General features: G+C 39.7%; 2 protein-coding genes across 2 annotated transcripts; both read right to left on the minus strand.

The window, feature by feature from the left end:
* Window positions 1-21: 21 nt before the first annotated feature.
* perm1b (PPARGC1 and ESRR induced regulator, muscle 1b) lies at window positions 22-6,145 on the minus strand. Its single transcript, XM_079342329.1, has 4 exons — window positions 5,937-6,145; window positions 2,346-5,185; window positions 2,137-2,250; window positions 22-1,777 (listed from the first exon to the last, which is right to left on the minus strand). The coding sequence occupies exons 2-4, from the start codon at window positions 5,158-5,160 to the stop codon at window positions 1,692-1,694; spliced, it is 3,015 nt and encodes a 1,004-aa protein (XP_079198455.1). The 5' UTR covers window positions 5,161-5,185; window positions 5,937-6,145; the 3' UTR covers window positions 22-1,691.
* A 985-nt stretch (window positions 6,146-7,130) lies between these two features.
* Window positions 7,131-12,942, minus strand: cUnh1orf159 (chromosome Un C1orf159 homolog). The gene is made up of 9 exons (XM_079342209.1): window positions 12,716-12,942; window positions 11,613-11,693; window positions 11,436-11,520; window positions 10,391-10,486; window positions 10,246-10,302; window positions 9,612-9,746; window positions 9,414-9,439; window positions 9,258-9,282; window positions 7,131-9,031 (listed from the first exon to the last, which is right to left on the minus strand). The coding sequence occupies exons 2-9, from the start codon at window positions 11,682-11,684 to the stop codon at window positions 8,928-8,930; spliced, it is 600 nt and encodes a 199-aa protein (XP_079198335.1). The 5' UTR covers window positions 11,685-11,693; window positions 12,716-12,942; the 3' UTR covers window positions 7,131-8,927.
* Window positions 12,943-13,545: the final 603 nt, after the last annotated feature.

Raw genomic sequence — 13,545 nt, forward strand, 5'->3', positions numbered from 1 at the left:
GCTTGTTGCGGACTCTTTGCTCAAACTAATGCTGACCAGAAAATGAGCTTTACAATAAATCCTCCCTTCACACAGTTAGAATGGAGTTAAGTAAATGTCTTCACCCAAGAGGTTTCTGCTGTTGAGCTTTCTACTGAAGGTATGAAATTGGCATTTAAAGGAACTTAACTAAATGGAACATTTGAACCATAGGTAGGTCAGATTTATTTTTGGGCTTTTGTTTGAGACTGCAAGTTATACAGAAGATTTTAACTGTATCAAGATACTCTAAGTAAAAATCTTTGGAGTGTTTTTGTTTTCTGCAATAATCTACTCAGACACAGTGGAACATGGTAGATTAATGGCTTTATCACATTATAGTATTTTCTACATGAAATCCTTTTTTTACACACTCTTGTTCGAGAAGAACCATCAAGGGTTCTAATGGCGATCATTTTTCCTGTAGTTTTTAAAACCATGAAGCCATAAGGTTGGCAACAACACAATATTTGGTCTTGGAAATAAAATCATAAAATAGAGCTAAAATCCACAGAAATAGGGGAATATAAATTATAAAAGATGAAAAAGGGGTATTATGTCCCCTTTAACACTGTATACTTTAAAACGTGAATGCCTAAATGGTTTTAAATTGGAAAACAACAAACACCCTGTGATGAGCAGTTAATGGTTCTGTCTCTTTTAATTGGTGACAAAGGAAAAACATTTGAAAACAGCATATTACATGATCCTTAAAATTCAGCTCAAGTCACATACTTAGTCTTTGCTTACAACATACACAGCCAAGCACGTTATCATCATCAACATCTTCTGTTCATAATTCCCTTTTTATCTTTTACAAAGGAACCCCGACTACTCCTGGAATCTGTCTGTCACTTCACGGCAGCCATCAGCTACTGAATGCATTTAAAGCAACACGTTTGGAACAATGGACATTTGCTTACATTAGTCATTGAAAAGTTAAAAGAATCTGTACTAACAGAGTGGTCCTTATATCAACTTAAGTTAACCCAGAACTGAAAAAAAAAAAAGTTATTGAAAGTTTAAAAGGCAGCTGAAATGATTTCTTGCTGAGGCTGATGAAATGTAGTTTGTCTTTTGATCAAGAAAATACATCAACATAGCAAAGCAACCAAATGTCCCAGTAACATTAACTAAAAGCATCACATGACATTGTATGGTCTTTGTTTACACCTTAAACACTTTAGACTTAATAATAAAAATGCATTCCACACAAACTTATTATTTCAAAAACATGAACAAACTTGTGTAGAGTCTGTTCTTTTAATACTAATCAACAAATTCAATATCAGTGGTAGTCATCTCAGATGTTTACAAAAATGACTGAACTGCTCCACAACCTTTTATTTAGCAAGGTTCAAGTTGTAATCAGCCAAACCAAAACCAGGCTGTATGGAATCTAACATAAACAATATAACACATAGATTACTTTCAAGGAATTTGTTTGTGACGTCTTAAATGGCTCTTGAACAGTTTGCTTACTACTACTTTGACATGCTGTATTGTTACCTGGAAACCAATGCATATACTTCACCAGAGGAGATCTGTGGTGGAGATATATATATATATATATATATATATATATAAAGGTACTGAATATATTTGAACTGTGTTTTTTTATGGATGGACCCAAGTGAAGAAGTTTTGGAAAGGATGTATCATGTGTGCACATATCAGGGATCATCTTGAGAAGGAGTCCTCTTCACATAGTGTCGCAGGTACTGGATGGCTGATAGTGCGCTCACATTTGCTAAAAGTGCTGGAGAGAATTTCAATAAAGTATAGTTTTAGGTATCAATTCATGAAGGTATACAGAGCAAGACATAATCAATTAGATAGATAGATAGATTCCTGGAAGTCCTGGAAAACTATTTTATTTCTTGTGAACTAAGAAACTCGACTCATAATACTCCACACCTGAGATCCAATTCTGATTCAGGGTTGCTAAACTCTGTATATGGCACAATATACCTGACAACACCTTTTTCTCTTGTGCTTGCAGAATAAGCTCAATATGATGAGATGTTTTCAGTTGCCCTAAATGCCATTTGAGACATTTGGTTGTAGTTAAAGAATGAAGACTGTAACATTAGAATATCAATAAAGGGAGTGTCATACCTGCTTTCCAAGTATCAGCAGCGTCTGGATCAGATGATCTTAATACCCACGAGGCAAAGGCAATGCACACCAAACACATGTCTGACTGCTTCAGTGCTGAGATACTCTCTCGTCCTGTAAGAGACCCACAGAGAAGTTGATTCTATTTTATTTGATTATCATTTGATTATTTTTGTTTACCACTCCATTCATTCTGAGATAAGACTTACTTTTTGTATGAAATGTTTCTAAAATTGTTTGCTGCACTGCACGCTCTCCAAGCGACTTAGAGGGAGCTGTTGAGACGTTCCCTTCAGCAAGCACAGTAAATGGTGGATCTTCTCCCTTGTTGGTATTTTTCCCAGCCTCAACTGAAAACACACTGGCACCAGAACTTCCAAACCAGATACTGCCTTTATTTTGGAAGAAAATCTTTCTTATCGACAGCAAACTGGAAACATCCCGTATGGTTGCTGCAGATATCCCCAGCATACTGCCATGAATGAAAGAGCGAGACAAAACCCTGATTGGAGAGACGTCTGAGCTCAAGAAAACATAGTCTGTATTTGGGAATGTGAGTTCTCGGACGGTTGGATGAGAACAAGAAAAGATGGGTATTGGTTTCTCGTCGCTGCACTTCAAATCATGGAGGGAGGAGAGGGACATTTCATCCCTGAATGTGCAAAAAGTGTTGTCGAAGTCGGAGGCCAATGAGATGCTCTCTGAATCATAGAGGGCGACACAGCTGTCCCTCCTACTTTGATCTTTGAGAAGGTATTCAAACACTTCAGGGACGGATAATTGGCAGGGTTCGTCAGGTATGTGTGTGCTGGATAGGAAAGGTGTGGGCATTAGTGTTCTGAGGTCACTTGCTTCTAGAGATGGACGGCTGCAGAGCAACACACTGCTTTCATCGTTTCCAAGTAAGAGTTGCATCGATAGATTCTCAGTGCTGAGAGCTGGAACATTACGCACACTTCTGCTTTTGATTATTTTCCTCTGCCCTGCAAGTTCTCTTGAATCGAAGGCAGTGGAGTCCTGATCCTCAAAAAGATACACTGCAAAGTCTTCTGAAGGCACAGGTGTTGTGTTTCCTTCAGAGCACGTGGACTCCTCTTCCTCGAAGAAAGTAGACTGACGAGTCCCTTGTTGGTTTTTGGTCTGAGGGTCAGGACTTGGGTTCCTACTGGCACCGAGAAATTGCCAGTACTCCTCCTCGAAATCGGAGGTGGAGAACTCACAGCTTGAGCGATCTGGCTTTGATTCGTCAGCCTGCGTGGAGTAGTCCGAATCAGCAGTGTCTGATGTATCCATTGAACCAAAATTAGACAAACTATACTCAATCGTTTCATCTGAAGAACTGGGAATTTTGGGGAATTCACCAACATCTGGTTCATGTGTCTCCCTTGGAGGTGGACTTCTACCCATCCTTAACTTCAAAATGTCATTTATTGTCAACTTTTCCATTTCATCCCAAAAAGCAGAAATGGCGTACACAGGTCGAGTATTTCCCACAGCTTCAGCATATGTTTCAGGACTGTCGACCACTAAGCACGGCTTTAAAGTTAAATCAGGAACAGTAAGAGGGCTGAGCTGATCTCCTGAAGAGGGAAGATTAATTTCATGTTTTTGGAGTCCAGGTGAATCTGAGGACATGCAGGAAGCCATGCTGTGATTGCCATTAGCGCATGTAGAGTCGTCATCTGGCATTTTGCTAACTCTTTGGCCAACAGATGGAAATGTCCGGCACGGCTCAACACCTTTGTGACCTTCAGAGACAGGTGCCGTTGCATTGCAGAACACAGTGTTATCACATGGAAGCAATTCCACGACTTGTGTGTCATCGGCGTCACTGTTTTCAGCCAGATAATTTAGACGGGTGTTTTTTTCTAAAGAGGTGGAACTTTCGAGGGGTTGGTTTTCAGTAAGACGATGCTGAGGTTCATCTATTGATTCGGCAGCTGAGAGATAGCTTTCAGAATCATAACTGTGAGTGGAAAGGAACTCGGCGCCATCATCAGACTCCGAAATGTCAAACCGTGAAGTGCCCTTGGTTGTAAACGTGTGTTGCAACGAGAATATTTCTTTGGGGTAATGACGCATTGAAAGTTTCTCCAACAAATGGTCTTCTTCACTGGACGTCAGAGATATGCGCGATAAATCTGAAATAACTCCCACCAGGCTTTCAGGATTTTCTTCAGCATTTGGACACACCTCGGATATGTCAGACTTAATATTATCTGTGTTAATTTCTAATTTGAATCCATTTTCAAAGGGTGTCTCCTGCTTGCTTGTCCTGCACATGTGACTGTGCTTCCTAAATTTTTTTTGCCTTCGTTTTTTTTTCCCGTAGGGGGCGTGCACCCGCTGGCGTGCCGGACTGTCATTCACTGTCACGAACCAGCGCTCTCTTTCGGCTCTTAAAGGGACACTGCTCACATCCACACTCTCAGCTCTGTTTGTACTGTGATGCTCAGTCACATTAAGTTCTGTGTGGTGGCAAGAAAGTGGGTCAGGCTCTTGAATGGGTTTGTCACTCTCTGTTTGCAAGTCTCCATTGTCCTCTTTCAGCTCTGCCTCTTCTGCATCTGAAGACTGATCATCTATTTGCTTAGTTTGCAGTGTGGCTGTGACATCCTTTGTCTCCACTCTGACATGCTCTGCAGCCCTGTCATTCACCTCCTTTGTGTTTGTTGTGTTTTCCTCAGCATTATGTTGTTGTATGTTGTTAGTGTCTTCTTCAGCTTTTGTGCTAGGATCCCCTTTTTCTCCACCTAACCAACTCAGATTATTCTGCCTTTCACCTGTGCTCCATGGTTCAGCGTTGCTCCCAGTTTCATCACTGTTTGCATCACGGCTCTGCCGCAGCCCATGTTGCCCTGTGATAAAGACTGGACTTGATTTTCCTGAATCCTCTGAATCGCTGAGGCTGGAGTGATCGGGGCAGGCGAGTGAAGGCTGCAGCAAACCACATTCCTCGCTGTCATCAAAAAAGCTTGTCCAGTCATATTCTGCAATGTGCATGCTGTGATCTAAATCATCCATTTCGATGCCTCACATGCTCTTCAGTCTATAAAACAAAGACAAAACACAAAGATTTACATGCACGTTTGCAGATTGAGTTGTTTTTGCCTAAAAAATAAGAATGGAAGTGGTTTGAGGTCGGTGTTTTATAAGTTCATCCTTGGTATCTCTGCTCGATGATAGTTAATGCTACAAAACGTTTGAGTTAAATATTGAGCGGCCATTTATCTTTAGATCAACATAAGACAACATGCTCTGACACAGAGCTGCATACAAGCTCCTGTATTAGTTCAAGGCTAGAGAGGTGAAGATCTGAGGGAGCAGCAAAGCAACACCATAACAACACACGGTCACAAGCTCCATAACAGAGCCTAAAATACTCTCGAGTCATATGATATGATATGAAAAGTTCTGCTGATGCTTTCAGGGTACAACATACAGAATCAGCCTCAAAAACACTGTCAGTGTGGGTTTGTGTACACGCGCTGAAGGTAATGTCATACAAACATGAAAACAGGATCTTCCTTTAAGTGTACAAAGTCAAACGGTTCCTAAGAGAGTGACTTAATGTTGCATTTTTTTTAACACTTCCTCTGTTGTGCTGTTTTGAGCTAAGGGTGGACATATGTAGTTACAAGGATCACTTTCATTTTTCACCTTCATGGACATAGTTTTCTCGATGTCAAAGTCACCAAAGGACTTTGCTACCATCTCAAATTTAACACAACCAATGCAAACCAGCACATATGTTGGGAGTATTCGTATGAGTGTGTTTGATGAGTAGATGGGGGACCTACCTGTTGCAGATGGATGAAAAGTGTCCCGTTTGAAGGTGTCAGTACTTTCTGCCTGCAGGGACATTTCAGCGCTGATGTCAGTCTGTCCTTGCCTGTGAGGGACGGGGGCCTTGCTCTCAGCTGTTATAAATAGAGTAGTATGTCCAGTCACATGCAACAGCTCTCAGTGTAAACGTCTGTCCCTCCTTCACAAGAGGTATGACATTTCAGTACCTTTAAATACAAGCCCTCTTACTTTGATTAGAGGCGAGATCAAAAACACACTCCAATATTTACATTAAAGACACACAAGGCGATAATTTACAACTATAACAGATATTTAATTCAATTATTTTACTATGACAGAACTGAACAGAGGTAAAAATAAATTCATTTAAGCTTGCTTTTTAATTTGGTTTTAACTGTTAAAAAAAAGGACATTTGAAATATGTAAACTCAATGTAAAAAGTCACTTTAGCCATATTCTGACAAAAACATGTTTTAATATGTCAGTGGTTCTCAACTGGTGGGTCAGAACCTAAAAGTCTATAGATGGATTTGAAAGACATTTTTTTGTTCCATTTCATTGCTCTGCATCACATGTGTACAGTGTGAGGACAAAACTGCACAATTAGTCATTAAATAACTCTGGTTGTAACACAGCTTCAATTTCAGCCACGATTTGTCGTAAAGCAGTTGCTGGTGTGTCCCGAGACCAGCCCGGTTGAGAACAAATGATGAATATAGTTATGTCAGGGTGTTTCACATGTAGCCATAGTCAAATCTACAAATCATCAGATTGTTGTCCTGATCATCATGCATTAATTATCATTTCCTCTATTAGTGTGGCTCTCTTCTAGTATTTCCATTGTCCAAGATTTGACTACCTGTCTTTTACTTTGAGTTGTTGTAACTACATTTCCCTCATTGGGGGATCAATAATCTCTAACACACATCAGTCCTTCATTATAAATCAGAAGTGTAGATTTTTTTTCTTCCGTTTTCAAAGATGAAACTCAAAGAGTTTGTTTTTTTGTCATTTGTGATAAGATAACAGACCAACTTGTCAGTTTCAAAAATGAATGTCATCCAACACAGTGAACAACAGTTCATTATTAGAAGCAGATATTCAACTTTTAAAAAGCTTGAATGCAATCCAGTTTTACATTCAACATGAAATAAAAGATTTGTATCTATAACAGCACAATGGAAAAGTTTGGTTGTGGAAAGGTGCTTTATTTCTTCATCATTACACACGTCTTCAGAGTAGTCTTCATGGCATTGAAACATTAATACGAAAACAATACACCATCGTATAAAACAATATGTACATGTATTCAGCTTATGGTTCGTCCGTACAAAAGCAAACACAAGAAGCAAAAAGGGGAATATTTATGGAATGGTTGCTGCCCTGTAGCTGGTTCACTTCCCGTGGCTTCATACTAAAGATATTTATGACTTAGTGTTGTCTAGATAGAAAATTCAACAAAATAAAATTCAATGTAGCTAAAAAAAGTTGGTTAATCGTCCTTGAAGGACTGTATACAGTAAAGGCCACTGGATAGAATTCAAATACCCAATCATTCACTGCCTCTTAAATCCTGTCTGCTTTTAAAGCTGATTATGGCACAGTAGTCACAGTTACAGCAAACACTTAAAGCACTGTTCTTCACACAACATTTGGCAAAATTAGATAGCAGTCAAGTCTCATTTTAATAATGCAAAATAATGCTGCCAAAGATAGAAAAAGAACATCTCAATCATCCCAGATGGGCAACAACTTCGTCCAAGTAATTCCTTGACAATAAGGGCCTGAAGTAGGCTGATGACTTCAGAGTAATAAAGTGCAAGAGGGCTCAGTAATGTTCCTGTTTTCATGAGTCACGTCATGGCTCTAAAAACAAGATTCTGAAAGACTTTCATTTGCAAAAAAAAAAAGGATGAAAACGACTTCAAAAACTTCTTTAGTGTTGGAGTGGGTCTGTTTCTAAATGCTGATTGCTCATATTTGTGTTTCATGACTATTTGTATGTGGTACATTCTCCTTCGTTAAGCTCACAAAAATAATAAATACATCCATGAAGATCAACAAAAAGCAATCAATCGACCATAAAAACCCTGCAATAACTATTTAAAATGTTGGTCTCATCATTATAAGTAAATATCAGTGCACAGTTACAAAATGAACATAAATATCACACATAAAAAAAAACACATTCTAAAAAGCAAACTTCCATAAAATGTCACTGGGCTGGCACTTTGTTTCAAAATAACCCAACATGGTCACAGTCTGGATCCAACTTTACTTTCAAAGAAGAGTTTGGCACTTTAGGAAATCCTCTTTTGTGTGAGACTTAGATGTAGGATCGCACACATTTGGTAATCTGTTCAAAGTACGACTACAGCAAACAAAAGACAGGAAACAGGAAAAACAGCGAGCAGACAAACGGAGTGGAAGAACAACCCAGAAGAAGAGGAGTTGTAGATTCTCCACTCAGTTTCTTTTTTTTTATCCTGATTAAAAGAGATAACACAATCCCTGTGTAAAGGTGTTTGAACATTAGAGTATTTTAAACTATTCCTTTAGGAGAGGTCAGTATCTGTATTGATTAAACGCATTAAGATTTTAAATGGAGACCATCAAACAACAGATACAAGGTGTAGTAATAATAAGAATATTTAGACTTCAAAACAAAGGTGAGCACCATGAGTGGAAAAAACAAGTTCACAGAAATGCACTTAAACTGTTAGGTTTTTTGTGTGTGAATAACTAATTTCAAAAGGAGAAGTCAGAATTGGATGACGACCCTCATCTTTTCAGAATCACACCTTGTCTAGTGAAGGTAGCAGCCCGAGTGATGTGAAACAGCTACGCTTACGTTTGGCCACATGTGCACGAGTCAGCTGGTCTTTCTGTGGATCCGCCTCGTGATCACAAAAGTCTTAACTTCGTTCCTGAGCATTCTCGCCTACCTGCGCCAGCACTCCCCCCCCCCCCCCCCCTTCCTCCTCCTACACGTTGTAGTCTTGAGCGGTGGATGCCGTGGGCACGGTGGCACTGTTCAGCGTTGATGCTGCAGAGGGCCGCTCCCTTCGGACATACCTCGGCTTCCTCACTTCAAAGGAAACAGAAGCGGAGCAGAACATGTAAATCACACGTGGGGGGAGAGAAAAGAGGAGACGAGCACAGGAAGTCATTTTGCCAGGTACTCCTGAGTCGAGTTTTGACAGTTTTTCCATTGTGCAATAGCTTCACACAATACCCCAACCTGTTGAACAAGCTCGGAGAGTTACGGTTTGAAAAGAGGTAGTTAACAGTCACAGACGGTGAAGTAATCTTACCTGCTGAGGACGGGATCATGACAGCCTAGAAGGGAAGAAAAAAACTAATCAAAACCATCCCTGAGAGACATAAATCATGTCTTTGTATGACCAGAGAACATTTACATGAGGCTCTGAATGTTCTGGTCTGTGATAAGATATAAGAAATGAACCTACTGTTTCACTTGGTTGGAATATGAAGGCTGGGAAAAAAACAAAACATTGAAATGAAGTTAAACAGAATAAGAAATACAGCCTGGCAGCATCATTGTGTTCTTCACGTTCTAAAAACAAGTCCCTGTGATGGATTAACAGGAACAGGTGAGCTTCATAAACCCTAAATTCAGTAAGTGTCAAGCCCTGTGGAGCGTGTACCCTTGTTGCGGCGGTAAAAGATGCCCGGGAGTCGGTTGGAGCGTTTGAGGTAGAAAAAGGAAGCGACAGAGAGGATCAGGAACAGGCTGATCAGCAGTGTTCCCAGAAGGAGAGACGCTGCCACACCCGGCCCTCCTGCTCAGAGACAACACACAAAACAGGAAGTCAGGAGGTCTAACCAGCTGCACCAGATTACACATCGGATTATCACTACAGAAGGTACACTACTCGCATTGTCCTCTCACATACATTTCTTATTAATCACACTGTTTACAACACTCATTCATGTATTAATTTACCCGCAAACTCAATAAAGGTGATGTGACCCTCCTTGTGTGTGTTTGACACTCTGTTTACTCAACTATCATTACCTTGTATAGGTGCTGCTGCTGTTCATAAGATTCTGAGATAAAAGAACAAATGTTGGCGTGTTTGTGCATTGTGGTAACTTTGGTTCCTTTTATGGTTTTTAGTCCTTGACACCTGGATGTCACCCTGTATCTCATGACAAAAATAATCAAATATATGGACCTGTGTCTGCAATAAAGCGTATTAAATTAATCATACATTTCATTTGTGTTCATTTTATGACTAATTATCCGTTTGCCCCATTCGATCCTATGTGATATCTTACCAATCTTGGGAATGACAGTAGTCACAGTTGTGTGATTCTTCCTCTCCAATGTGTAGTCTAGTGAGGACGAACAGAGGGGCAAAATTAGGCAAGAGAGAAACATTCAAAATGTAACCACCATAGTATGATCGAGCACAGCTCTTACTGTAGGTGCAGACTGTTGTGTTTTCCAAATCCACAGCTGCAGAGTCACAAAATATGCAAACAGTGTTGCTGTTCTCAAGGACACGCAAGAAGCATCCTGATTAAAAACAAACAGAGTACATTTCACACGAGAACCATTTTTTTTCACTTTTACTCTAATACCCTTCTGAGAAATCAAAAGTTATTGCCTCATGGCTTTGTCACAACATAGAAGTTCAACAGTGTACACTAAAAAAAGTTGTTTTCTTCTTATTTGCGACATTTATCTTGATGAATGGTGTCTTTGTGTTTCCACGTAATGGTCTCACTGTGTACAGTGTGCCTTACATATTGTCACAGCTCGAATTCAGGATGTCGGCGTGCCTCATATGGTATGACCATCAATGTCCCCTGACCTGAACCCCATAGAGCAGGTCTGGGACCAGCTGAAGCAGCTAATGGATGCTCGTACCTCACCTACATGTGACCTAGAAGAGCTGCGTGTAGCACTTGTGAAGGAGAGGAACTCATTGCCTCAGAACAACATCATGAGGCGAGTTAGGAGCAGGAGGCGTCACTGTCATTGCGGCAAATGGTGGAAACACCCGCGACTGACTTTGTCAATTTAGGTTATTTGGAGCTATCTTTGTTATTGTCTAAATTGTTGGGGTAATAAATATTGTACTGATGAAAATGGTGCTTCTTCTCATTCATTAATAGTAATCTGAAAGGGAACTATTACTTCTTTCATTAAAATTCAGGCCAAATAGGAAAAGCACTCTTGTGAATTACAATATCGCAAACTTATTGTGAGTAGTTTACCTCTCTGTGTGTTTTAATAAATTGGAGATCATCAGCTTTCATCGCCCTCCTAAGGTGAAATGATTCTCTTTCATTAAAAGGAGAGACGGTCATACTTCTTCTAACTACGGAGGCACAAAACTTTTGTGTATTTGATTTACAAAAGGCATAAAGTGAGAAACATAAGGATCACTCAGGCCAATATTTGATAACAGATAATCCTGCTGTCAAAATGTCACAACTTTGTTTGTGTTGATTCACAGTACCTGGTTCACAGTGAGTGTCATTTGAACATGAATTGTTCCCTCTCAGTTTTTCTCCGCAGCACTCTAGGGAGCTCTGATGTAGAGCCTGCAGACAGAGCAGCAGTCCCACATTTACAAATCAGTACAATTCAAACAAAGCTCACATTGGTTGAGTATCAGCTGCTTAGTATTAGCTACCTTAGTCACAGGAGTCTCAGGTCTGATGAGGATCACAGTAGCAGCCAAGACCAACAGGAACGACAGAGCCATATTGAAACACTTGAAAGCACAAAAAGGAGTCAGTGGGATACATCAGATACTTTCACGACGCACAATTTTAGCACAGGAAGGAACCATTACTTGCTCAAGCTTCTTAAATGTAAGGGCATGATAATCTAACATTTCTAATATTTTTAGAGTCTTTTAGTTGGAACTAGACACAGGGGTGCTTCTAGGGTCTGTTGGGGCCTTAAGCAGACATTCATTGGGGGACCCGTAACCATCATCGATTATTATGTCCACAGCAATAAAGCACACAACACTTCACATGGCATTGAGAGTAAGTGCTGTCATATGGGGCCCCATTAGGGAGGTTTCCTGCTGTCAATGCAAAATGTGTACATTTTGAGGCAATGCTGTGGTTTGAAGTTTGTCAGGCGTGGGGGGGCCCCTATACCGGCCTGGGGCCCCTTGTAGTTGCCTGCCTTGCAAGTTGAGAAACTCACTGAGCTTTAAAATGTACAAATCATGATTGATGAAAACATTAAGCCATTCAATACTTTGCAAAACAACTTAACCAAACCTTTTAAAAAGAAAGAAACCATGTCAATTGTTTAAAAATAAAAAAGGTGAATGATTTAACTTGTCTCATGTACTAAAGGGTATTGCATGTTGTCATTGGTCAGTGTTGTATACAATCCATAGAGATGAGTCACCCACGGAAACAGAGCTTAAACATTCAAAATCAGGGCTTTAAATTACAACTTCAAACTTTCTCTCACATTGTGTGGCCACGAATAATTGTTTCCAGCTAAAAGCATCAAGTGACAAAGTATTAAAAAAGGTCTGAACATGAGCTGAGTGTGACAGGAAACAGACAAGGTGTTTAGCTAGCTAGCAGCACCTGTCACTAGGATGAAGTTGTGATAGCAGTCTGGGCTAAAATAACAACCACGCTCGGGTTAGAGAGGTAGATTTGATGATGCATTTAATTCTCTTGTATATTTCCTTTTACAGTTACACACTTAGCAGATGCATATTCATTGTAAAGAAAAAAAAAAGTTAACTCACCAGTCAAACACCAGGCTTTGGCCTGACCAGACTCCCAGGTGTGATTTAGTTAACGTCAGATGTCGTCGGTCGCAGAAGTGTCACAACACATTCATCTATAATGTTGACAGCTTTTTCACCACCACACAGCTGCAGGTCAGCAACAGATACTCAGGAGCACAGTGCGGAGCTCCGTGCTGCTTTGACTGAGCATTTACACTTCCGGCAACGACTTTCAAAATAAATTCCTCAACGTGTGCTGCGACGTTACGCGTTAAATAGCTGGCTCGGAGTCGTTTCAACCATAGACTGTAAAAATGTTTCAACAAACAAAAACCTTGTTTATCATACCGTATATCAAGTTGTTTTATAATATCAATATCATAATAATGACAAGTATATTTTTGCTACCATACAAAAAAAGAAATCCAAATGCCAACTAACTCTGTTCACTTGTGTATGATTATAACTTTTAACTGTTTTTAAAATATTTTTTGCTGTCTGTATGTTATAATATAAGATATCTTCTGAAGGACTCCCTTGAAAAAGAGACTTTTAACCTCAATGGGACTTTTCCTGGATACATAAAGGTTAAAAAAGTTTTAAAAAGTCACTCGACCCATTTTCTGATTCTTATTCAGTTTAGGTCTACTTTGTTCTTTTGGTTTACTATTTTTCCTGGACTGGCTCACATGGTTTCAGTCGCTCTGATATCGCTACAGGAAGCTACTGTTTATGTTTTACTGACACTGTAACTTTGTGATTATTGTCAATGAATGTACACGCTAACAACCAGTTACAAAATATTACAATTGTTTAAAAAATGCTCTGTTAAACAGTTTCTTCAGAAAACAGAACTGAA

This window comes from Symphodus melops, assembly GCF_947650265.1.
Source record: "Symphodus melops genome assembly, chromosome: 4".
NCBI lineage: Eukaryota > Metazoa > Chordata > Actinopteri > Labriformes > Labridae > Symphodus > Symphodus melops.